Genomic DNA, 27,441 nt, shown 5'->3' on the forward strand with positions numbered 1-27,441 from the left:
CCTGGATTCTAAAATCCACGTCTCCAAACTGCCCCTAAGAATTTTTTTTCTTATTTTGGGCAATCTTGGGCAAACAAAATAAGAAGGCTATATTTGATATTTCTTATATCAGAAGCCCAAATTCATAAGTTAGTAAAATAAAAAAAAAACTGATATGTTAAACCCTTTATTACTTGGGACAGCCCCCAAGTCTATAACGTCATTATGACAGCACTTTTACACTAGAGGGGCTGTCCAAAGTTAACAAAAGGGGGCAAATACATCAATTCCCAATAAAAATCTCTAATTACTGTCTGTAATTCTTGGGTCTTCTCTAGATTTTCCAGATCTCTTCATAAAAACAGAAGAAGAAGAGAAGAACAGAAGGCTCCATTTTTTCAAAGCCGCTCCCCCTCTCTTTTCAATCTTCTAGTCGGAAACCTTAGATTTCCGGCGGAAAGTGAGATTTTTCCGTTGGAAAGTAGAGATGTCAACACCGGCAAGAAAGAGGTTGATGAGAGACTTCAAAAGGTTGCAGCAAGATCCGCCTGCGGGGATCAGCGGTGCACCACAGGATAATAATATTATGCTTTGGAATGCTGTAATTTTTGGGTAATTTTATGGATTTTTTAAATTTTTTTTTAGGGTTACTGTTCTTTCAATTTTTAGTGTAATTTTGGTTTTGGAAATATGGGTTTTGATGGGTTTGTTTTGGTTTTGATTTTCAGACCTGATGATACCCCTTGGGATGGAGGTAAGAAGATTCTGCCTATTGAGTTTATATTGTTTTTGTTTTTTTTCTTCTGATCATTTTTTTTTTGTATTTTAGAGATGGGTTTTGTGTTGTTTATGACTTTGAATTTTGTTAGGTTAGCTTTTTATATTGTTGGATTGGAAATTTGTGATGGGTTTTGGTTGTTTTTGGGTTTGAATGCTAGGTTTTGGGCTTTTGTTTTCCCTTGTAAGATTAGAAATGGGTTTTGTTGTTTATGGTTGTGAACGCGATTATTTTTTTTTTAATGCTATTTTCTTTTATATTTTTTCTGATTTGATATGGGTTTTGGGTCTGGTTGTTTATGTTTGGAGATGAGATTTTTTGCTTTTCATTGTTAATATTAGAGTGGGCGTAGCGTTTTTGTTGTGAAATGTCATTGTTAGCAATGGGTTGTTAGATTGGAAATGGGTGGATGGTTTTGGTTTTAGAGCTGAGCATATTTGGCTAATATTTTAGGGTTCGATTAGGTCTTGGTTTGTTAGTTAGGGAATGATGAATAGTTTAGGTTTTTTTTTTCCCTAGGATTTTGTTATCTGTTTTGCTTCAATTGTATTTTTGGGCTTTGGCTTCAGTGATTATGGATTCAATTGCTGTGTTTGCACTTGCCTTGCCTTTTATATTGTTTACGACGTACAAGAAGAAGTATAAGCTATGGTTTGTGGACACGGACACGAGTGTCAAGTGTCGACACGGACATGGAGTGTCAGACACGGCAAACCCCCAAAATTTAGAAATGGGGACACAGCTAAAATAGAAAGTATATAATCGTGATTTGTGGATATGGATTCGTATGTCGAGTTTCAACATGGATACGAGTTGTTTGATATGGCAATAACTAAAAATCTAGAAATGGTGACATGTAAATACATTTAAAATTACTGATTACCATCAAAAGTTGTAACTATATAAATATGGTGTTCATTTAACAAACTAATAAATCTTAGAATTAACACACTAATTATGTTTCCCAATTCATGTGGTTTACGGGTGATTGCGTGCATCCATAGGGATTAGTCCCGCGCTAAAATGGGGTGGGGATACCATATGTCATAAAAAAAATCTTAGAATTAAATTGCTATAGTCTAAAAATAAACATGAGATAATCAAATAATAACTTATTCATCAATTTAATTTAGTTCTCTTTTGTCTCCAATATACAACTGGAAAGGGACACCGATATTATACAGTGAATATAGTATTGGGACAAAAGACAAAAAAAATAGTATTGAGATAAGAGTTTGTTTAGGGAAGGGGATATAACAACAAATATTAGTTAAAGAAGAGTTAAAAGAAGAGTTTATAATAAAGGAAGAGTTAATAATAAAAGTGGTAAACCCAATATTCAATAATAAAGCAGAATGTCACACTTAACACGGTACAAAAACGTGTCCACAAGTCCACATTAAGTGTAACACTTCTAGCAATACAATTAAAAGTGTACAAAGGAGTGTCGACATGTGTGGACACGCATGCCGTGTCGGAAACAGCACGTTGCGAGTGTTGACAATAAATTCGGCTAAATCATAGATTATAAGTGATTCCTTGCTCTTGTTCATTAATGAATTTTGACATGAGTTATGGGTTTTCATTTCCATGATTTTTATTGATTTGTAAAACAAGGGAGCATCTTTGATTTAGAAACTCTTGGTTACTTCAACTATCAGGGGGCAACTAAAGAAATCATTGGGTTTTTTTTGGGGAAATGATAAATTTACCCCTTTTTTACATGGGACAGCCACCCAGTGTATGTGGCAATCAGGCACGTTGAACCCTTCTCCCATAAATTCTATGATTTAGCCACCACTTTGAATTTATTGCTGACACATGTTCTGCCGTGTCCGACACGACACACGTGCCCACCCATGTCGACACTCCTTTGGATACTTTTAAATGTACTGCAATAAGTGCTAGACTTAATGTGGGTGCGTGGACACGTTTTTGTGGTGTGTCAAGTGTGACAATATGTTTTATTATTGCATATTGTGTTTACCTCTTTTATCATTAACTCTTCTTTTATTATAAACTCTTTTTTAACTCTTCCTTAACTAATATTTGATGTTGTATCATATATACTTTCTATTTTTAGCCGTGTCCCCGTTTCTAAATTTTGGGGGTTAGCCGTGTCCGACACTCCGTGTCTGTGTCGACACTCGACACTTGTGTACGTGTCCACAAATCATAGCATAAATTAGATCAGCCCCCCTCTACAGTTGTAGATACACTAGAGCTGGCTGTCCCAATTATAGAAAATGTGTGGATTTATCACTTGACTTTTTTTTGTTATAAATCAGTTTTACTCTATGATTTGTGGACACGGACACGGAGTGTCAGACACGGCAAAAAATAGAAATTATATATGATACAACAACAAATATTAGTTAAAGAAGAGCTAAAAAAGAGTTTATAATAAAAGAAGAGTTAATAATAAAAAGAGGTAAACACAATATACAATAATAAAACAGAATGTCACACTTGACATGCTACAAAAAATATCTCCACACACCCACATTAAGTCTAACACTTATAGCAGTACATTTAATAGTGTCCAAAGGAGTGTCAACATGGGTGGACATGCATGTCGTGTCGGGCACGACAGGACACGTGTGTCAGCAATAAATTCAAAGTGTCTGCTAAATCATAGGTTTTACTTGATAATTTTTTGTTTTCCTTTTTAGTGATGCTAAAACTAAAAAACTGTTATGCACTTCTATTCACTTGTGTTAGATATTTTTCAGTAATTTCTTGGTTAACTTGGACGCAATGTTTTAGCAAAGGATATACAATTAATATTTTGAAAGTACTAACGGTTTTGCTTAGATTAAAATGAAGAAGCTTATGTTTGGATCAGTGTTTAAAAACGGGGATGTGACACGGCACGTGGACAAGAAAAATCCTTGTCAACTCGGCGCGGATGCAGCCAAGAACGCAGTTGACGCGGTCATAACTCGGGAGAGTCAAAGGAGTTTTTATTGACTCTATAGGGTAAAACTCGGAACGCGGATGTGTGCGACGCAGAACGCGGCAAAAAAAAATCCTTGTCGAGCGAGTTCCTTGTCGTGTCAAGGGGTTTTTAAACACTGGTTTGGATAACCTGTGATGTTGGGGAAGGTGCTTAAACACTAGTTATTCCTGAAAGTCAGCATTGTGGTTGGGCACAATGTTTAAACATTGTCATTGAGAAGATGTTTCAATCCATCTACTCCTTGAGATACCTGGCGAATAGATGGTTTGCATTTTAGAACCAATCAAAGTTTTCATCGGTATAGTGAGCAGATAGTTCACTGTCCTGACCCTATCATTTGTTTGAACGTTAGAAGCAAATAATCTGTAATGCTCGCAGATTATCAAGTTCCAAATAGTTCAGATCAGTGGACTTTTAAACCAACGATTTGCTACTGGAAGTGGAACATCACAAGTTCAGAGGCAGTGAGCTCTCAGGTAGAGATAATCAATACCCAACTGACAGTACTTCGTTTGTGCTCAGATCTGTGAATGGGCTTTCGGTTGGACTTTATGGGTTCAGATTCACATGAACACATGTTGAACTCTTAATCTCCAAGGTCCTTGATTCAACCTATTAATATTGATGAAGAAACCCCTTGTGGAATTATGTGTTAATGTCCAAAGCTCCAAATCATAATCCATTTTCAGTCCAGAATAACTCTCGGCTGAGACTAGGTAACTGTGAACGATATCTCTATAGATGAAGTTCAAATGGAGGGTTTCTTCCTTTTAAACCATTTATCCTTCAGATCTGATAGAATTTAATGCATCAAGATTCTGAAGAAATGATATTAACTGAGATGAACAAGCGTCCAGTGAATGCAGGAGTTCTGGACATTGTGTAGCAGAATTCTTCTATTCATCCCTCAATAGTTCACGGTTTCCATTAAATCGAATGCAGAACTCTTTTAACATGGGGAATTATCAAGCATTTAACTGTAAAATGTTGCTAACAAGTGCAAATGGCCAGATCTGATAAGAAGTCTCAAATGAATTTCAGATCTGGTTGGATTCATATAGTTCACTCTAACCTATGGCAGATTTCTGCTACAAAGGAAGTAACAGATTTGTAAGTGAGTTTCCAGATGAAACTCAACCGAAATTACAATGAATTCTGAGTGTTGCAGCAGAGATGCACATTCCAGGACAGACTGCAACCTCTTGATGATTTCGTGCTTTCGTTTGATTTTCTTCAATTAAATGGTATTGAATCCTGCAAAGTGACGCAAGATCTTCTGATCTTAGGTAAGTGTTGCATTCAAACAAGGAATAGTAGGTTGAATTAAAGGGAAAGGTAGCTCCAAGCTGCCTACAACTTTTCTCTTTAATGATACACAAGTAGAAATCTCTGCAAAAGCAAAAACATTCTCACCAAAAAAAACCAAATCTCAGATCCAAACTCTATTCAAATTCAAAAGAAAGCTGGGAAAGAGGCTTTATATAGATAGCCCCATTACACATGAAATGTCTAAACTACACCTAAAGGACAAAATGGCTATTAAAGACACATGAAAGCTAGAAAATGACAAGCACGTATACTAATACATCAAATGACTATTATACTAAACTACCAAACCAGGGAGCTATGCTCGGGTCTGATGTTTGTCAAGGGGATGCTCCTGCATCACATAATTCTTACGGCAAACCTCTATGGCCCAATGATCCTTTATGACTGTACAAGCTACAAGAAAAAACCTCATGATAGTCAATATGCCCGCAAGGTCTTCTTTGTCCTTCATCTAAGCTGCACAGGGAAGGCCCCAAGCCAATCCCAAGGTGCTGCACTCTTTTTCTTGGCAGGAACAAGAATGTACACAGAAATGTATGCTACTTGTGCGGCAATCTTTGTGCTATATGTAATCCTTTTAGTTTTTCTCCTCCGAATGATTTTTTGTCATTGACCTTTCGCATGGGTGGAGGGAGGTCTATGCCAGCTATGAACAGGTGGCAGTCCTCTTCCAGGATTGGGAGACTCCTAGCCCAGGCGGTTTGAAACACTTTGACGGGTCCAGCATGGGAAACCCCGGGCCTGCAAGGGTGAGAGGTCGACTTAGAGATGAGTTTGGAGCGACAAGGTGGGCCTACTCTGGCCCGATTGGGATTCAAATGAAGTTGTGATCAGAGCATTTCTTAAGGGGATCACGATACTTGACAGTAGACTTCTAGATTGTACGGTAGTAGTAGAGGGAGATTCCCTCAGCGTTATTAGTTGGTTAAAGGGCAGTCACCCTCACCCATGGGGATTGGCTCCCTGAATAGACGAGATTCAGGATCGTCCTCTATTCCCTCAACGTTATTAGTTGGTTAAAGGGCAGTCACCCTCACCCATGAAGATTGGATCCCTCGATAGACGATAGACGAGATTCAGGAGCGTCCTCTATTTCCTTCCAACAGGTTAGAAGATCGGCTAATGAAGAAGTCGATAGGTTAGTGAGTAGCTAGAGAGCATCTAGAGTTATTTTATTTTCTACGCCCTTGAGGGTTTAGAAATGTAGGTTTTTGGAAATGGAAGCATTAAACAAGGCATGCGTCATTCAGATTAGTTATATAGGGTAGGTATGCGATACTGTTAGCCTATGGCCGTTCAATGTATCACATAGGGCCTTCTTGTGAGTCACTAAATGTCGAAGTTATTGAAGTGCTTGACGTACATAACAGGGGGTATATGATAGCATAGGAATCTGAGTTCTATTGAAATCTTAAGGATCATTAAATTGAGCTTTTAGCTAGGGGTTTCTCTTTATTTGAGGGTATTTGTTTAATAGGAAGGCGTGGGACTGCAAGTTTTGAAGTCGAATTTTTTCTATTAAATCTTTCTTTAGATTAATTACTTTTTATTGGATTACGAGATGGACAAAATATTGAGAATAAACTTTTTTTAATCATTGTTGATGGTGCCTGCACTATGGTCTATTTGGAAAAAGTGCAAGCATTGAATAATAGGGGTAAGAGGGAAATTGTCTCATGGTTAAGGGAAAAATATTTGGGCATATTATCCTTTGCACCAAGCATTGGAAAAAGGTATTTGAGCTTTAAAATGTGCATGCATGAATAAATTTTGGGACGCATTTTTTGAATGGTCATATAGCTAAAGCTAAAGAGACCTTGATGTGGATCCCCCCCCTGTCTTAATGTCCTCAAATTAAATTTCAATTATTCTAGCTTCGGCAGTGGCCATTGGCGGTATTGTCAGAGATCGCAAGGGAAAGGTTAGACCGTTAGATTATGTTAGGGTAGTTCTTGTCGTCGTGTTTTTAAGTTAAAGATTACCAATGTGGAGGTTTTAACAATGTTCAATTGACAAGGTTGTTAGATAATTTTAAGCGACCTTTCTGGTAGAGGGTGAATCATCAAAAGTGATCAAGTGGACCTGTAATAAAAAAGAGTGCTCTTTGAAAATTGGCAGATCTTATTGAGGAGATTATTGATATTTCTTTTTCATAGTAGGTTTTCTTTCATCATATTTGTTGTGATGTGATCTTAGAGAAAGCTTGGTTGCCTAATGAGGCAGTTGGGAGGCCAAAGTTGTAGATTACCATTTCCCACTGTATAGATGTGTTGGATTTTGTGTTTCCTTTTGGGGAGAAATTATATGGTGGCCACAGTTGTAAATTTCGTTTCGTTTCGTCCGAAATGGACGAAACATTTCGGTTTCGGCCGAAAACCGGAACGAAATGACGAAAATTTCGTTTCGTTCCGGATTTCGGTCGAAATCGACCGGAATTGACCGGAATTGACTGAAATTTAAAGAAATTTGACGAAATTTACCGAAAAGTTTCGAACGAAATTGTCCGAAATTTTCAGAAATTTCGTTTTGGTGGCCAAAACGAAATGGCCACCAAAACGAAATTTACAACTATGATGGTGGCCGACCGTGAAATCACAAGGGCAGAGAGAGAGAGAGAAAACCTGCCACCTTGATTTTAGATCCAAAGAAAAGTAAAAAAGGGGGGCTTTTGATGGATTTAAAATCAAGGGAGGGGGTGTTTTCTCTCTCCGACCTTTACATGTAAAGGTCGGCCACCATATAAAATCTCCCTTTTGGGTATATGACCACCTTGTTCATCATCCTTGTACTTTTGTTTTTTTTCTTTTTAAATAACTTTATTAAGAAAAAAACAAGACAAATTGTTGGAACAGTAAGAACTGGATGCTGTATATCTCTTGAATGTATAATGTTAGATCTTTTTTCCAATTATTCCTGTATTCTTGGTTTTTCCCATGTTTGGGTGCTGTAGAATTTTAATTAACTAGGACTTGAAATTGCCACTTTCGTCATCCAAGAACTGTGATATTGCCATGGTTTAAAATTTCCGTTTCAGAACCTTGAAATTTTGAAATTTCGACCGAAATTTGGGTCGAAATTTGGTAATAATTAAAAAAGAATATTTAATTCATTTCGAAATTTCGGACCGAAATTCTGAAATTTAGGACCGAAATTTTGTAACATATTTAAAAAAAAAAATTACATTTTCTTCTCGAAATTCCGAAATTTGGTAAAGGCCGAAATTTGAAATTTCGCCAAATTTCGGTTTCGGTAATTTCGGATTTCAGCCGAAATTTAAAACCATGGATATTGCATAATTGTTGAATTGGACTGTTTAGTGGACTTGCTTAAATTGCATTTTGATTTTCTTTTATTCTTTAGCAGTTTTTATTACTATTGGTATGCAATTATGAGTTACACATTGAGAGAGGTGTTCATGAAGATGCTATACCATTTGTCAGTCTGGGAGAGGTGTTGTTGAAGATTTTATACCATTTGTCAGTCTGGGAGAGGTGTTGTTGAAGATTTTATACCATTTGTCTGGCTTCACGTGGTTGAAATTCTTTAAAATGTGGTGTGCCGCATATTATGGAAGGAACGAGGTCTTCACCAAGTTTGAAATTTTAAAAACTATGTGGTGGATCTCGCGCTTGGGAGTTTTAAAGACTTCAGTGGACAACATAATGTGATTTGGGATCTGATGGACTGACCTTAGTAGGAGGTGACTGTGGCCAATGACCATAAGAAATTCAACCAGAAAAAAAGAATCATGTTCTTCTACTTTGAAAAGAGAAATGGCTTGAAAACCCTGTCATCTCTTGGTTTCAGTTTATAAAATAGAAAAAGTACAAAAAAAGAAAAAATTACACAGAGCCTTTTGGTGGTGTAGAAGAAGAAACTGGGGATTGATGAGTTCTCTTTTGAATAATGTTTTTAACTTTTAATATGAATAAGCTGCAAATAGAGAAATACAATATAACAACTGCCCCAAAGGATCTAAGGGCCGTTGATTTTGCTTAAAGCAACACATGGCATACAGTTTGCCTTATTCCTTTGCCATGTCAAAATTTCAACTACTTTGTTTTGTATCTAAGTATTATTTTTTTATGAGTCTTCAGGTACGTTTAAGCTGACACTGCAGTTTTCAGAGGATTATCCTAATAAGCCTCCAACTGTTCGATTTGTCTCGCGAATATTTCATCCAAACAGTAAGTTAGAAACTTAAACCATGAGTTTTTTGTCTACTAGCCTAATCTCTAGATTATATCCAATCTACCTTTCTGGACCTTGCTTGTGCGCTTACTTTGTTGTATATGCTTCTGTTTTAATACATTTTTATTACCTATTTAAATAGCAAAATTAAACCTTTTTTTCTTCTTCTTTTGGTTGCATTTCAATTTGGATATAGGTGAAAAAACTGCTTTTCCTTACTTTTCCTTCAGAGGAATGATAGAATGAAGGGCGCTCTTGCAAAAATCAGCAACAAGGGCACTCCTATTAGTTGGTTTTAGCAAAGTTTGTTCATGGCAAACCGTTTCCGTATTTTTCTGTACCATCTTAGATGCGCTTTGCTGAAACTGACCAATAGGAGGCCCTTGCAGCTTTTTTTTGCGAGGGTGCCCTTCATTCTATCATTCCTTTTTCCTTCATACCCTATAATTTAGGCATATGGACTGGTTATTTGAATTCAAGATGTTCCTTGCATCATCTAACTATGCATTTATGATCTGACTCAGTCTATGCTGATGGAAGCATTTGCCTGGATATTTTACAAAATCAGTGGAGTCCTATCTATGATGTTGCAGCCATACTGACTTCTATTCAGGTGCGACTTTCTGTAAATTTTATAGATTCAGCAGAAATAATATCATTTTTTCACGTTGTAGTTTAGTTTATTTGTTTTTATTTCCTTTAGGATGTGCTTATTCTATTTGTCTAAATAAACAAAGTAATCTTAGAGAAGAAAAGCCACGATACTGAGTAAATTAGGTCACAATTTTTCTTCTGCTGTAAGCTAGGCTGGTATGAATCGAGCTGGAAACAATAGTCTATATGAGAAATGAGAATTCTTATTCATTTTAGGCATAGCATGTCATGTGGTTGTGTGAAGTGTGATTACTTTTGTTGCTACTGTACATGAAAATATCATGCCCATTTAGATGCAAGTGCCTATGTATCGGAATTGAGGGACCACTGTATGTCTGAGCAAAACATGTGGCTTACATCTTTGTTGGATATAATTCCATGGTGATGTCAAAAAAAAAAAGAAAGAAAGAAAGACGAAGCTTGTTCTCACTCAAAAACTCATCCAAGGTAAACTATGTCAACTTAAAGTCAATGGTCTACCTAGGTGTTTTTTTTAATTACGATGAGTTCAAAAGTTTCTGATTGCTTGATAGAACAAAATATGAGTCGACTTGTGAGAGTCAATGATTGACTTGGGGAATTTTTAAACAATGCTCTAACTACAAGAAAAAAGGTAAGTAAATGAATAAGCCAGGTGATTAGTTGTGAAGGTACAAAAAATGAAGAATCCTCAATGAAGTCACCCCCCTCCATCATCCATCTTCTCCATCAACGAAAAAACTCGCAAAATAATGAAGAAAAGCTATGTCCCTCAACTATGACAGTAGGGATTTGCTAGGAAATTTTGCAGAAAGCCATTTCGCGGCTGGCTTTTGCATGCGTAAACAACCAAAAGTCAACCTGTGTGGTTGTTCTCACTTGCAAAAGCCAGCCGCGAAATGGCCTAGCAAATCCCATGATAGTAACTTCAAATACCTCAAATGCAATAGGAAAATCATCTTCCTTTTCTCTGGTCATTTGGGCAATACTTTGCTCTCCACACCTGTAAAAGCTCCACCACCCTCCCCCAAATACATGCCACTACCTTATCTCCCTCTTTGTTCCGTGGTAGCTACACTCCGCCCTGCCCCTCACCCACACACCACACACCACACATACTCAAAATGACCATCACCACCTTGCATTCCCCCTCTTTCGTGACCACCGTCACCTTGCGTTCCGTATGATAACATGTGGAAATTCATCCCCTATGTTATCATATGGAACGTATGGAAGGAAAGGAATAATCGGATATTCAGTGAAAAGGAAAAAAATTGGGAATGGATCAGCATAGATGTGAAAATTGAACTCATTTCATGGGTCAAAAACATCAAAGGGTAAATGTATGGAATAGGAGAAATTCTAAGGAACTGGAGTGTGGTTATCTGGGAAAGAAAAACCGTGGATAAGAAAACTCCAAAGTGGGAGGCATCACCGGGGGTTTGGATGAAGCTTAATTTTGATAGTAGTTCTCTAGGTAATCCAGGAAGGGCTGGTATTGATGGAATGATACGGGATTGATAGAGGGAGAATAGTGATGTCTTATTCGGGGCCGTTGGGAACGTGCGTTGCCAATGAGGCTGAGGTCAGGGCTTTGCTGTTTGGAACTTTGGACTAAAATGGATCGCAAGCAATGGATCGAGTCAGTTAATTGTGGAAGGGGATTCTTCAAATGCGATTGCTTGGGCTACAGAAAATTCAAATGGACCTTGGGGGCTTTAGAATTACATAGCGGAAATTTGGGACTTGGTCCGCCTCATTCGCCCTAAAGTCGAACATAGAAGGCGGTCGGCAAATGAAATGGCAGACAGCTTGACAAAAGTAAAACAAGGAGTGATGCTGGAAGAGATGTGTGTTCATGCTATGCCAAACCGTACTGGGTACGTAGAGGGATAATCATGTAATTTTCTCTGCATGTGCGATGTATTGCGGATGAATGATATGCCTGTTCCCCGCCTTGGGGACACGTTCATCCTGCCTTTTGTTATGATTAATAAAAGTCAATTTTCAAAATAAAAAATGATTGAAGAAATATATGCACTTTGTTCATAGTTCATTTTTCGAAATGCTTTCTTAGTTCATAGTGGAGTATAAAGAGAACCATACTGTATTGGCTTCTTAATTCTAGAATCTTATAGGGAAAGGGGTGTTTGGCAAGGAAGGTGCTCTCAAGAGGCGAGGCCAGCTGTCAAGAACGGCTTGCTTGATTTGCCTTTCCCTTTTGCGCACCTCAAGACTGATTGCCTTTTTCTAATCGCTGTCTTTTGTCTATCCATCATTATTGTTGTTGACCTGGTTTCCAAGTGCCCACTTATCACATGATAAAGGATAATCAGATTGAGGTCTAGTGGATGTTCTCCTCCTCCTCCCTCCCAACTCATTTGCTCGTGTACAAGCACTCAAACGGGCATTGTGGTCTTATAAGAACGTAATGTTGCCACTCGGTCTTGTAGCTAAGCTTATCTACTCGGTCGGGTTAAATACAGTGGGGGCCCACATTGTTTGGGTGGTCCAAACCATTCATTTGAAAGCCCCTTACCTAGATAGGGTGTCCACAAAAACTCAGACTCATAGGATGATCCTAAGTTCCTAACCCATCCAACAGTGGAGGGAAAAATGGGCAGATTTTTTCTCATTTTTCCCTCCACTGTTGGATGGGTTAGGATCATCCTATGGGTCTGATTTTTTGTGGACACCCTACCTAGGTAAGGGGCTTTCAAATGAATGGTTTGGATCACCCAAACAATGTGGGCCCCCACTGTATTTAACCCAACCGAGTAGATAAGCTTAGCTACAAGACCGAGTAGCAACACTTTTCCGATATATATATATATATATATATATATATATATATATATATATAGAGAGAGAGAGAGAGAGAGAGAGAGAGAGAGAGAACGGTTCCTACACACATGTGTAAATAAGTTATCTACACACTAGCTTAAAATACAGTGCGGGCCACATTATTTGGGTGATCCAAACCATTCATTTTTAAGGCCCTCACATAGATAGGGTGTCCACAAAAAATCAGATCCATAGGATCATCCTAACCATTCGAACTGTGGAGGCAAAAAATGGACTAATCTGTGAAGGTTTAAAGACATCCATTTTACCTCCACAAATCGTAGGGTTGGGATGATCCTATGGATCTGATTTTTTGTAGACACCCTATCTATGTGAGGGCCTTTAAAATGGATGGCTTGGATCACCCAAACAATGTGGGCCCCCACTGTATTTTAAGCTAGTGTGTAGAGAACTCTCTACACATATGTGTAGGAACCGTTCTCTCATATACATATATATATATATATATAAGGGAAAAGAGTTTCTGCGCAATACCTCAGGTAAGTTACCTGCGCAAAAGCATTAAAAACCCTCCCATTTGACGTTATATGTGGGCCCGTGCGGGAACGGAAAAAAAATTACGACTTTGGGTTTTTGTTTTTGAGTCGGCTCCTCCTTCCCATACCAACTGATATACGAAAAAGGGTTTCTTCTCCTCCTACTGCAAGGGTTTTCCTCCTCCTTCAATCGCACAAGGGTTTCTTCCGCCTCCATCGTCTTTGAAGCTAAGAAACCCCTAAATCGATTTGGGGCTCTCTAAACCAAACGATTTAGGGTTTGATTTAGGGCTCTCCTCTCTTTCGAGTCATTTGTAAATTACCAAAGCTGAGGGGTTTTTCTCCAACCGAATCGAACTTGCTTCGCAGCCAAGCTTCCTCTCTCGAAGCGATCTAGGGTTCCGCCTCTTCCTTCGGGTAAGCATTTATTCAAGAGAAATCCCCATCTCTTTTCTTCTACTGTTATTGCTTGCAGAACTCGCCATGTGATCCATGCATGGTTCATTGTTGCCTGCACTGGTGTGCCCTCTGTCAAGAGCACCGGGAAATGAAGGGACGCCTCTCTGATAATGTTGTCATGCCCATGACCATCATTAACCTACCTCCTGTTCAAGAGATGAATATTGTCGAAAATCAGGAGACTGCTGAGAATGGTGTCGACCACACTAATTTGGAGATCCAGGCTTTGTAGTTTTTTGGTAAGAAAAAGATTTTGTGGGGGGCAGAACACTGGTTTTGTATTTCCTTCCCTCCTTTCTGTGTTCCTTTTTCTTTGGTCATTTGGGACTGAGTTGATAGGAACTCATGGCAACTGTTGGCATTTGAAGAGCTTTGTTTTATGTCTGTGGCCTTATCATTTCGTAGAAAAGGAAACACTATACATGGAAGAAGTTCATAACAATTTTTATTACTGGATGAATGTTGGCGTGTATTTCCATAGCAAATTTTATTACATCACCACTCCCCCTGCTTTGGATTGTTTGACTTTTCTACTTTGATCAATTTGTAGTTCATGGTTTCCAGTTTTGTTTTAACCGTCCATTTGCATTGCATCACATTGAAGGATCAGATTGTTTGACCATTGCTATTTCTGGGCCCCACTCTAACTGGCCTCAAGGTGGGGATGACTTTCTTTTAAACCATTGATTTGTGGATCCCAACCCTGCCTTGCTTCGAACCCCACTTGATGATGTTAAGGGAATGTTTGGCAACCATGAACAAAATATTCCCTGGTATGTTAGTGGGGGCAAGTTATGAGAGATGGGCTGAGAGGGAAGTTTTTGTGATGCTCTGTTTCTGTCAAAGTAAAATGAGTGCAAAACAAAAGTTACGCTCATTTTTCCACTTAAAAGTGGGCGTAAAATTGGTTTTACTGCCATTTTACATCGAACAAAATAGAGCCTAATTGTATATAATTTGGGAGCGTTCAAATTATATATACTCAGAATCAGAGATGGGGTGTGCTCACCAGTTGGTGTTCCAAAACATTCTTCTACTTGGCCTTTCATTCGATGAAGCATGTACATATACTTCCTAATGGATCAAGCAAACCTCACCCTCTTAATCGGATAGGTGGTAACACAGTAGTCAAGTGTGTACAACATGGTAAGTAACGAAAGCATTTGTCTAAAACTGTCAGTCGAGGAACAAACTATTGCGCTGCACATGGGCGGATCTGATTCTGAAGTTGAGATTTCATCGAGTGGGCTACCTCTAAAAAGCACAGAAGACTATGAATTGAGCATATAGCTCAAGGGGCCATCTGTACAGTAAAATGTAAATGACAGTTCATTGAAAAGTATATTCCACCTTCATCCCAAAAAATTTAAGACTGAATCCTTCCCTTAAAAATTATCCTAATTCTCCCCTATTAAATTATTTGCCAATGAGTGCCAACCCCGAAAAAGAAAAAAAAGAACACAGAAGATGATTACAACAGGGGATATAGCATCCCGGAACAATCTTTAGAAATAATAACATTGAGATCTTCATGTATGAGGGAGAGGGGAATAGGGATCCCTTTACAAAAGAAATCAGCAGCTCTGTTTCCTACTCTCCAAATGTGGGAAACTCTCCAAGAATCAAGGTTTTTAAGGTTAATCATGAGATTTTCGAAAGTAGGAATTAGAGTATATTGAGAATAGAGACAGAGTATATTGACATGGCCTTACTTGAACAAATAAAAAGAAACATCTCGAACATTTCATGAACAGCGAACAAACTCCATAAGTGGCATCTGAACTTGTATTTTCTCATTCAAAGTTCCTGAGCTTTCTCCCATAAGTGGCATGAACCTGAAACAAACTCCATGAACAGCGAACATTTCAGTATATCTGTAATGAAAACAAGAAAATGAGTTACAACAGGTTACTTAAGACACAAATAGAAACAATCATTTACACTTGGCTTGCCATCTTACCATTACATTTTAGAAACGATTTCCCTCTTCCACTCCCTCGTTCTCTCCCTCTTGCATTGCAGGCATCTATTTGCACATGCATTAAAGGAAAAAAGATTACATATATTAGCTCACATATTTAGAAAACTGAAAATGTACCTTAGGATTAAAAAAAAAAATGCATAGGTAGAGATTCAAACCTTAGGATTGTTTTTACATGTTGTGAAATAATGTCCGAACTCCCCACATTTTTTGCACTTTCGTTGCTGTTTTATTTTTTGGGCGGTCTCTATCGGATGTTTGAACCGTGTAGAAACCTTTGGACGGCCCTTTGTCTTCACAACATGTGGTTCTCGAACAATTATCTCAGGTATTTGACTGGATACATAGTTCGACTGCACTTGGCTGCCAATGATTGGCAACTCACTTTGCTTCTCTTTCTTTCGTTGTTCAACTTCAACCAACATAGCATCAAACATTCCATCTAACTTCTTGAAAAGAGCCTTATCATTAGCAACTTCTTCTAACAGTCTTTGTTGCTTTGCCTTTAGGCACCACATTTCAAATGGAGTTACGCCATCCGTACCTACTTCACTTGTAGAAGCTCCACCCACCACCTGATATCTTGCATCTACTGTCCATCTCTTCAAGATATAGTGGTTGGGAATAGAACTTAGATGCTTCTTGTCCATAATGTGCAGTATATGTTTGCACAATATTCCAAAAGTCTCAAACTTTGCACAATCACACGTCGCCCGTATACCTTCAGAAGCATTATACACAACCATGTGCCCTTTCTTCTTCTCAAAATCACCCTTTCTCCCTACTTTATAGATTGTAATAGTGCCATCTCTAGTCTCCCTCTCATGCCAAAGGTCAGCACTACCCAGCAACTCAGCCTTGAATAGTTTAAATATTTCCTCTGTATAATGTTTTGCAGCTTTTTCCTCCAATGAGCTACTTCCACACAACACAGCATCTGAATTTTTTGACCTGAAATCCTCCTCTGATTCCTTCTTACGGCGATCAATGAGTGCCTTATCGTACTGATCTAAGAATTCAACCAAAGTTGTCTTTTGGTTAACAAACCCATCAAAGAAAGCATTAACGCTTTCACTACGCCCACTAGTGCTCATATCCGCTGTGAATGTATCTCTCCAATATGCATTAACCCAGTGATTCCGTATGTCCCACATTTTAGCAAGCCAACTATTCTCTTCAATTTTATATTTCTCAACTAATTTTTCCCATTCGGTCTCACATTCTTCAATTTCTCTCCTATAAATACAACGATTATAATCGTCCTTGAACTCACTTTCAGAATTTCGCATGGCTGCAACATTCTCCATCAGATGCTTTCTAATGTGCCATGAACAGAAACGGTGACGTGTATTCGGAAAGACAGTTTTGATTGCATTTCTCATTGCCCCATCCATGTCAGTTATAATAGCACCTGGAGCTATCCCAAACATACAATTCAACCATTGCTGGAATAGCCAACTAAATGTCTCGACAGTCTCGTCCGCTAGGAGTGCACATCCGAGAAGGATGGTTTGCTTGTGATGATTCACTCCTGCAAATGGTGCAAAGGGCATCAAATACTTATTTGTCCTGTAGGTCACGTCGAATACAATGACATCGCTGAAAGTCACATAAGAATCCCTCGCCCGACGATCAGCCCAGAACATGGAGCGCAATGTCCCATCACTCTCAAACTCCAAAGAATAAAAAAAGCCCGAGTCTTCTAACTGTTTCTCTTGAAGGCGTTTGGCTACGAGTATAGCATCTTGGCCTATATTATTTCTTCTCTTTACTTTCAAATGGGATGCCACCTGGCTTGCTGATATAACCCCATATGCTGCATCGGATCTAACATTTATAGTCTTTGCAATTCTGACAGCCTGCATTCCAGTGCCATGGAGATCGTCTATCAAATTCTTACAAGTTTGCTTCTTAAATAATTGATTATGGGACCGATACAATTGTTGTCTAAGTGGGGAGGTAAGATCATGAGAGTGATCATCCACAAAAGCTTTCACTATCCACTTCCCATCTTTCGAACTGATCACCATCAGCGCTTTACAACCATTTCTGACAATGCGACGCTCTTGCACTTCCTTGCCAACCTGTCTCTTATCCTTACCTTTAAACCCTTGTTTGGAACATACAAATTTCCTCCATATCACGCCATTTGTCGTCTTCGAAGTATTTGTACTGGATTTTCTGACTCCAAAACCAGTAACCAACGCATAAGACAGGTAAAATTCATATGCATCGTCACTACTTTCAAATACTTGATCAACAAACGGTTTGTTGACTACGCTCTTCTCACCAACATCCTTATCGGGAGTACCCCATTGACTGCAGCCCTCATTTCTGTCACCAACATCCCCATCAGTTTCATTCGTTACTACATTAGCTTCATTTTGATCTCCTCCCTCACCAACCAGTATTAATCCATTAGAATCCACCTCATTAATTGATAGGCCGTGAAGCTTGCGACATAGCATCATCAACCAACCGACAATCTTGCAAAGAATCTTCCTCCATTTTATTACTGTTCAACATAAATGTTTCAATTAATAGAAGGCAGTTAAGCAATGGCACAAAAAAGATTTGTCATGCAAAAAATGAAAGTCATCAGTATGAAATTACAGCATTACAACTCAAAAAATGAAATAAAACTATAGCATAATAAGATGGTAAGACGAAGAAACTACAACGGAACAACTCAATGGAGACAATGTCCAACTTTCAAAATATTTTAGGAAGATAAGTATTTATCTTAAGCATTAAAAAGCAAGTGAAAAGGAGAATGCCTTGATCTTTTTCACTTTTTTTGCTTATTGAGCACCACCTTTTTTGCTTATGATGTGATTGAGGAATAATCAGTGATCGATACTCCTAAAAACAAAATTAAAAGATTATTATGGGTTTAATCAGACCCATTTATAGCCATTCAAAAAAAAAAATAGTCAGACCCATAAGGTTTCAGCACTTCTAAATGAATTTGACCTACTAAAAAAAGAGAAACAGAACTACTTATATTTGTCTTTGATTACATTAGTGTTATTACTACTTTGGTTCCAATCCTAATAAAAGCTAAGGTCTTGTTTTTATGCATTATTGATCCAGTTAACAAGAAATATAATCCACCATCTATTAGTTAATTTACACTGCTAGTAAATCAATTTGTATAAAACAGACTATTCTTTGTATACTCCAACAGATTCATGTTGCTAATAATCCATAAACATAGTTCATTGGTTCTTCTAATTCTATAGAACTACTACCCATATCCTTCTTAACTCCCATCTCTTTCCATCAACTTCCTCACCTTCTCAATATCACCCCATCTCCATATTTCTACATACAAATTAGACATCAGAACATGGATCCAAATGCAAAAGTCATACAAATTTCCAAGTGGGGAGGTAAGATCCTCCACAAGAAAGAGAGAGAGAGAGAGCCAAAAGCCAAAAGAAAAATCACGACAGCAACATCACAGAGAATGATGCAGATAAACAGAAATTCAGAAAAAAAACATGTAGAACTGTAGCAAATAAAAAGGCATTTACCAGTAAACCAATGAAAAAAAAATTCTACCACGCAGAAATTTCTACGCTCTCTCTCTCTCTCTCAATAGAAACATTCATTTTATACTCATTCTATTTTACACCCATTCTAGCAGAAATACCCCTCATCTAAGCTCGCTCTCTCTCTCAACAAAATCTGGACCTCTAGTTTTGCTTTCACGGAATAAAAAGGAGATGGGGATTTTTTTTAACAGAACCTAAGAAAAAGGAAAGCAAGAAGAAAAAATGAGATGGGTATTTTTTTTAACAGAACCTAAGAAAAAGGAAAGCAAGAAGAAAAAATGAGATGGGGATTTTTTTTAACAGAACCTAAGAAAAAGGAAAGCAAGAAGAAAAAATGAGATGGGGATTTTGTTTCAATAAAAGTAGGGTTTCTGCCGTAAAACGATGATTCACCCCAAGCAGAATCAACCGCGGGTAGAAATTTGTATGTCGAAACCCTACTTTTCAAAAATACCTTCAAACGAAGAGAAGAAAAAAGAGATGGGGATTTCTCTTGAATAAATGCTTACCCGAAGGAAGAGGCGGAACCCTAGATCGCTTCGAGAGAGGAAGCTTGGCTGCGAAGCAAGTTCGATTCGGTTGGAGAAAAACCCCTCAGCTTTGGTAATTTACAGATGACTCGAAAGAGAGGAGAGCCCTAAATCAAACCCTAAATCGTTTGGTTTAGAGAGCCCCAAATCGATTTAGGGGTTTCTTAGCTTCGAAGACGATGGAGGCGGAAGAAACCCTTGTGCGATTGAAGGAGGAGGAAAACCCTTGCAGTAGGAGGAGAAGAAACCCTTTTTCGTATATCAGTTGGTATGGGAAGGAGGAGCCGACTCAAAAACGAAAACAAAAAGTCGTAATTTTTTTTCCGTTCCCGCACGGGCCCACATATAACGTCAAATGGGAGGGTATTTAATGCTTTTGCGCAGGTAACTTACCTGAGGTATTGTGCAGAAACTCTTTTCCCATATATATATACCCACTGTATTTTAAGCTAGTGTGTAGAGAACTCTCTACACATGTGTAGGAACCGTTCTCTCATCTATATATATATATATATAGATGAATGTGTATTCACACACACACACATTAAGTGGTTTGGTAATTCAGTTTTTGTTGTTGTTGTGGTTTACTGTTTCCATTATATGCATAAATGAGAATGAAATTGTTGACTTCTGCCACATTCGTCAAATAGTTGACTTGATGTGGGTGAGTCATTACATGGTTGAGATATAGGGAGATTACTCCTAAAAATCTCACCTAGGATACTTTGTGGTTAAACACAATGCTTCTAGGGAGGCGGAGAGGAGTTATATAAACCCCTTAAAAATAGGACTCCATATAAACCCCTTAGTTTGGTTTGGACTTTGGTCCCCACGGAAGTGAAAGTCTATGGGAAGTCTGAAAATCATCTAAAAATCATGAAAGTTTATGGAAGTCCATGGAAATGATGTTAAGATAGAACTTAAGGAAATGCTAGAATAAGCACCTAGAAACCATCACATAAGCAAAAAACCATCCATAATGGTTAAACAAGATCAGACATGTAGTGACATGCATGGAAAAGAAAGGTTCAGTCTAAACATAGATATTTGCCATGTTTTGAAATTCGATGATCATGCAACTTATTTTTCTGTTCAACTTACTCATCTTATTAACAGAATGACAATAATATTTCCTAGATATGTGGGTTTTTTTGTTATGTGGGTGCACCACAGGAATCAAACTTCGGCTCCCACGGAAGTCAAAACATGTTGGCCAAAATCGACACGTCTGTGGATGCTTAGAACCATAATTCATCCGACAAGAAAAGCTTGTTACAAAAATCAAAACCCAACCAATCTTTTTTGTAGAGATTTTATTTGAAAATTTCAAATCCTTTTCAATGCTAGTCTAATACCTATTTTCGCTGTCATTTGTTGCGTGTTTTCATCTGTGATCTTCAATCCATTTCTTGCTTGCTTGAAATGGAGAAGTAGATCACAAATCACCAAGGAGAGAGGGAGAGGGACACGGAGGGACCCCCCTCCTTCCTGATATTGAAGCCAATTGAAGCCAATTGCCTCATGATGGAGGAGCATAAAATCTCCAAAAAGGAAACCTCCATCATAGAATCCATAAAATCCTTGAATTCTACTATTGGTGTTGATAGTAGTGAGTTGGATAAGGAATGTGATGATGGCGAGGCTGGTCTAAATTTTGGTCACCTCAGGCCCCACCAAGGGTGGTGACATTGGCTTGGACAGTGGTAAAAAGAAATAAAGAAATAAAAGTGAACACTTGTGACTGTCTCAAATGGTGAAACCTGAGAAATTAGGTAAGCTAGGATTGGACATTTGACCTCCAGATTAAAGAACAAAGCCTTGCCCATTTAGCTAGAGGAGCAATCTCAAGAACCTTTTTATTCATTGCACTTTCTCCTCTGAATAAAGTGGCCCGGGGAATCAATTCTTTGTTTGACATGTCTTGGTCGCTTCAGTCTTCCATAAAGCCCATCGTATTGGGATGGAACCATGGGCCTTTTGGGACTATTGGCAATATCATGTGGAAATTGGTGTCTCTTCGGTGATGTGGCATATTTGGCTATAATGGCAGAATAGTCTTCCAAGATAAAATTGGAAGTCAATCATTTGGGTGAAAACCAAAGATAAAATTTCCTCCCAACCTTGAATTAATTCAATCAAGTTGAATTTCGATGATGGCTCTAAAGGAACCCCGGTCCCACTAGAGTTGGGGGTACCTTAAGACGAGTTGGCAGCTGTAGAAGCGATGGGAAACATGCTTAATATTATTTGATTGGATAGTTGCCTCAGCTCCTTGTTGTTTGAAGAAACCCTCGACTTGAATTGGTTTTTTTCCCTAACTTTTCATACCGGTGGTACTGCAGAACATGTAAGAGCCCCCTCTAAGTATAACCCTCAAGTGTCAGGGCTGTGCAGATTGCGGACTCAATGAAGCGAAAGCTTGAGCATTATTGACTGTACCATGCATTTTCAAGGACAGTTTAGTTGGAGATTGTATTGTAGAAGGTGATTCTAAAGCAGTCATATATTGGATCTTGGGTGAAAAGGTGTCAGAGGGGCTGTGGAAGTTAGCACCATCTATACCAGAAATTTCATACTCATGCACCGTTATTAATGCCCATTTAGTTCATCAATGGAGATCCGCCAACTTGGAAGCAAAACTGATCAATGGAGATCCACCGTGCTATTCGGAGTGGACTGCTTATCAATGATTTGTACCCTATAGAGTAGATCCATTTTGTTTCATTTTCTAGTTTGCTGTTCTGTTATTGGAGGACACCTCATACTTTTGTATCTCTTATCTTTGCAATGCAATTACCGGTTCAGAAAAATGACGATGGCACTAAGGGAAAAAGTGGAGGAAAAAAATGCACAAACCCAAATTCCATATAGTAAATATTTATAAATAATTAATAATGGCTAATGTAGTAAATACTTTTTGGACATTTATACTGTGAAATGGACACATGCATACATAAATACAGTACATACACACATGTATGTACATATGAACTTACATACATACATTCATATGTACATACATTACCTTATTGGACCTCAGTTGTTGGCGAAAGATTGGTGCATTTCTAGAGGCAATCGTGAAGCACTGTAAATCGCTTGTCAGGTTGGTGCGGGTAATGTATCCCTTGGAGGTGGCAGGCAAGGTCTGCCTGGGCAATCAAGCCCACGCAATTGCCACCACAATGCGTAAACTTAGGTATCTAGAGGTGGCCTACTTGCCTGATGTGAACCATCTTTGATCTCTATTTACTTTTAGATACTTTTTATTTTGATTAGTTTCCATCATGGTTATTTAGGCTAGTTTTCATTTTTGTGTGCACTTTCTGTTTTAGCTGTTGCTATTTTTTAGAGCCTAGATGTGGGGGTTGTCCACATCCCACCTTGACGTTGTTAGCCTTAAGTGTATTTATTCATCTAGCCATTAAGTAGGGGTATTTATGTCTTTCACCAATGACGCAAGTTGTTTTTATTTCCTATTGGTCCATTGGATAGACCCACTCACTTATGTTATATCCTATTGGCTAGTAGGGAGGGTCCACCAGCCAATCACTTAAAACATTATAAAAGGAGGCCTAAGGAAGAAAGAAACCCTAATTTTGAGAAGTAATTTTCTTGTAGCAACCAAGGAGCAGCCGCAAGTGGAGTTTCTCCACCTACTTTGACGCAAAAGGAGAAAATCTCCCCTCCTTTGCATAAGGTATCTCCTCCGTTGTGCAAGTTTATCATTCTCCCCCTCCGTTTCTCCTTTCTTCTTCCGTATTTCCCCTTCTACCTACTCTCCTTCTCTTTGTTTTTCTCTCTCTTCTATTTCTTTATTTCTTTCTCTTCTTTCTCTCTCCTCTGAACCACGACTTTCTTCCCTTATTAGTCGTGGGACTGGTCTGCAGTCCATGACTGCAACCACTTTTTTCTTCCCCTTCTTTCCTCCTCCTTCCCCCCTTACCTTTGCTACCTTCCCTTACCCTATACTCTTTCAATCTACTTGCTGTTTCTGGGACTGTTAAGACCATATACAAGGTTGTTTATCTCCCAACAGTCCCTTCTACCCCTCCTCTTTACCGTTGTCCGGCTGATAACCTTGCTCGGTTAACCTTCGCCTTACTGTCCTTTACACATTTTCTCTGCGATCTCGTTGTCCGGGCTATGCACGGGGATATTTCTCCATTCCGGTTCGACTTATCACTGATGTGCTGACTTTGAGTTACCTACACCCCTTTGGACTGCACTACCGTCACTAGCCTTGTTACTGATACTACTTTCCCTTAGCGAGGTGATTTGTAGTGCTACCTTTTATTTGATTTTCAGTTTGTATTCAGACCTATATTTACTGCATCCATATTTATATATTACCTTTCTTTGGTGTGAGTTGCTATTGCAAATGATGTTTGAACTGAATCTTTGTCTATTGATGAATTATCTCAAAGGTTGTCATCAAGTAATGCTAACACGATTTGATTCAGCGAAAGCTTAATCTGAATCTTGGGATTGATTTATGCTAATTTATTTGGAGGTTGAACCATATAGCTCCAACAAGTTCTTTTAAATAACCCGCGAACCCCCGTGTTTGCACCGAAGTTATATTAGAGTTCAGAAGATTAGATCCCTTGTAGGGTTTGTTAAATTTGGTGCAAACCCGAAGGTTCGTGGGTTATTCCGGAGAACTCTTCGGAGCTTGCTAGGTCAAACTTCAGGTAGAGTAACACAACCGATCCCAAAATTCATATTAAGCGACCAAGAAGTTAATCAAAATTGTAGTAGGGTGTTGGACTTAAGTTAGCCTTTGAGATAAATCATCAATAGATATATTTCACTTCAAGCATCCTTAACAATAATAATCCACACCAAAATAACAATTATATAAATATTAGTAGTAAGAAATAATGAATCTAGTTACAATCTGATAATAGAGAAAATGAGAACTCTAGTGCCCAAATAACTGCAGATCTAGTGAAAACAGTCTCAAGGTTAGAATAGGTGCAAAGGTGGTAGGCCAAAAGGGTATCAGTGAACCAAATCAGAGCTAATCGGGCTGGAAATTTAAAAAAAAAAGTTAGATCTCATCACGCCGAATCTCATATATCGGAGGTCCAAGAGAGTGGTGGAGAAGCCGGGAAGCTCGAACAGTCCAAGAAGCCGCAACCGCCATCAATTGTACTGGCCAAAGAGGGGAAAATATGAGAGAGTTAGGATTGTATAAATCCTCGGACAGCAAGGTGAAGAGTAAGTAAAATAGGTGCAGAAAACACAAGGGAAGAGAGATAAAAGAGGATGTTGTGATTGTAACCAGTGAGTTACTGTCACTAGAAGGAAAATAGATGAAGGGGAAGTCAAGGGGAAGCAAATGAGGTAAGAAAAAGGAGGCGGCTGTTATAACAAACCATCCCTGAAACAGTCCTATGGATTGTTGGATCAATATTGGAAGGAGATGACAGCACAGAGGGTTGGAAGAATGGGGAAAGTGCGGAGAAAAGGGACTGTTCCAGTCAAGACTGGGACTGTTTTAGAGGGGTAAATGGTAAAGTGCATCAAAGATATCCGTGATCTCTTGTTTAGGATTCTTTGGTTCTTGTTCAGTTCTCTGTTCATCCTTATTCATTGACATTGTCTAGTTCTTTCACAAAGTTCACCCTGAAACTGATTATGGGATAGTTGCTTTCTCAGTCAGTCCTTTACATCTGTTTATTTAGGCGGTACCTTTTCACCTTTACGCAAGGGTTGGAGGGTTGAATAGCCAAATTTGCATCATAATTGGAATCAGATGATTGAATATAATGGAAGAAAATAGAGAATATAATTTGGCAAAAACCACCAGTTGCTGGACTCAGGCCTATATTTAATGAAGGCCTCCTTGGTAATATGAGCAATTGGATTATAATTATGATTTGCATCTGTTTAGGTATAATTGAGATGGATTAATCAGAGCCCATAGGTACTAAGAATTCAAATGCGATTGGCTCGAACTCTTTTTGAAGATTTAAGGATTTTTGGTCAGAACTTTGGGGTTCAGCGCGATGGGCTACCCCTTTGGCGACTCCCCCGGGCCCAATTTCAATGATAGCTGTTTAGAGATCTGGGCCCTGCTGGCATTGCAGGCGTTATTAGAAATGGAGGAGAATTAGTGATAGTTTTTAGGTCCTATTTGTTATTTGCTGCCGTCTCCAATCATCTTTTCCCATGGGTGCATCTTCCTTTGGATGGGAAGCACATAAAACCTCATGTTTTTGTGCTTTATTGATTTCTGCCATTATAAATCAGATTGTGTGGGTTGTTTATACGAAAGTGTTGGTATAGAATATCCCAAAGAAGCCGAGGCCCGGGTTGCCTCGAATATTTGGTTTTCATTTTTTTTTTGGTAGCAACGTGTGAAGGCTGGCTGATGACAGTTCCTCTTTTCTTAGCAATTGCTTGTGCAAATCGCAGTCTTAGGTCCTATGGACATATCAGGCATGTTCCCCGTTATGAAGAAAGTGTCTGAGATGTGCTTTGGTTAGTTGAGCAGGTTGATTAATTTTATGCGTTTGAAATTCATGGTATATAGAGTATGGAAGATGTTGATGTGAATCATTTTTTTAACTTCCAATTATTTCGTTGTTTTAGTAACATCCATAAATTGATCAGGAAAGCAAACCCATTCTAGAGTCTTGTTAAGATCGACTATTCTGAGCGTCTGTTACCTAAGGTTTCTTGTATTTTTTCACTTTAATTTGTCGTTTGGCCATCTATTTTTGCATATATGCTTATAAAAAATATAAGTTGATAGAAAACCTTGTCTCAATATAACATTGTAATGTTGGATGTTCCTTATCGTCTTCCTTACATGTTGAATTTGTTCCTCAAAAAGATTATTAGAGTGGATAAACAACTTTTGTGTGGTTATTTCTCACAGCATGTTCAAAGCTATTTATTTGCAGCCTTTCAGGACTTGGGTTCCCCATATTTTTATATAGTAACAGCTAATCTGGTTTATCATTTTTTTTCAGTCCCTTCTCTGCGATCCGAACCCAAACTCCCCAGCGAATTCTGAGGCGGCTCGCATGTTCAGTGAGAACAAGCGAGAGTATAACCGAAGAGTGCGGGAGATAGTGGAGCAGAGCTGGACAGCAGACTAAGGCAAGGGCCATCTTGTCCTATAAAAAATTACTAGATTTGGTTTGAACTGGGTTCTTTCTATGGACTTAATTTTTACAAACATATATAAGCATACATTGTTCTTGGGGGATTTGATTATGGGTCTTGCCTTTGACTCCTTTTCAGAATCTCTTTCAGCTTTTTCTCTCATCCAGCTCCTCCATGTAATATTATGTCATATAATACTTCTGTGTATAGAAGGATTGTAGCTCATATGTAGTAATTAAACATTTCTTAGTGGGTAGGATTTGAGTATCATGGAGGAGCACTTTAGTGTATTGAACTATGCAGAACTTCGAAACATTTCAAGGGGCTGTTTGTTTAAGAATGCTTTGAGTTTGAAATTTGCTTAAAACTGTTTCTATTGTTTCTACTGTAACTGTGACAACTTGTACAATAGCAAGGCAGAGCAAAGGCTGCTTTTGTGTGCGACCGTTGATTCACTGGATCATCTGCCATGAAGAATCGATCGGTGGAGGAGATGGGTCGTCAACTGAAATCCCGAAAGGATCTTTGTTTTCCATGAATAGCTTATTGTGCAAAAATCAGATTGACTGAATGATGGGCCTTTGCTTC

General features: G+C 38.5%; 1 protein-coding gene and 1 long non-coding RNA gene across 2 annotated transcripts; one reads left to right on the forward strand and one right to left on the reverse strand.

Moving 5' to 3' along the window:
* The first annotated feature begins 305 nt into the window (after positions 1 to 305).
* LOC143887539 (ubiquitin-conjugating enzyme E2 2-like) lies at positions 306 to 27,193 on the forward strand. Its single transcript, XM_077391620.1, has 5 exons — positions 306 to 591; positions 708 to 733; positions 9,143 to 9,232; positions 9,761 to 9,849; positions 26,718 to 27,193. Exons 1-5 carry the CDS (start codon positions 467 to 469, stop codon positions 26,844 to 26,846), a joined length of 459 nt encoding a protein of 152 aa, XP_077247735.1. The 5' UTR covers positions 306 to 466; the 3' UTR covers positions 26,847 to 27,193.
* LOC143887538 (uncharacterized) lies at positions 15,321 to 16,523 on the reverse strand. Its single transcript, XR_013254228.1, has 3 exons — positions 15,809 to 16,523; positions 15,630 to 15,695; positions 15,321 to 15,504 (listed from the first exon to the last, which is right to left on the reverse strand). It is a non-coding gene; the product is annotated as an uncharacterized LOC143887538 (long non-coding RNA).
* Positions 27,194 to 27,441: the final 248 nt, after the last annotated feature.

Source organism: Tasmannia lanceolata, unplaced genomic scaffold (assembly GCF_043159265.1).
Source record: "Tasmannia lanceolata isolate RefF3 unplaced genomic scaffold, GAP_Taslan_0.1 ptg000012l, whole genome shotgun sequence".
Taxonomy (NCBI): Eukaryota; Viridiplantae; Streptophyta; class Magnoliopsida; order Canellales; family Winteraceae; genus Tasmannia; species Tasmannia lanceolata.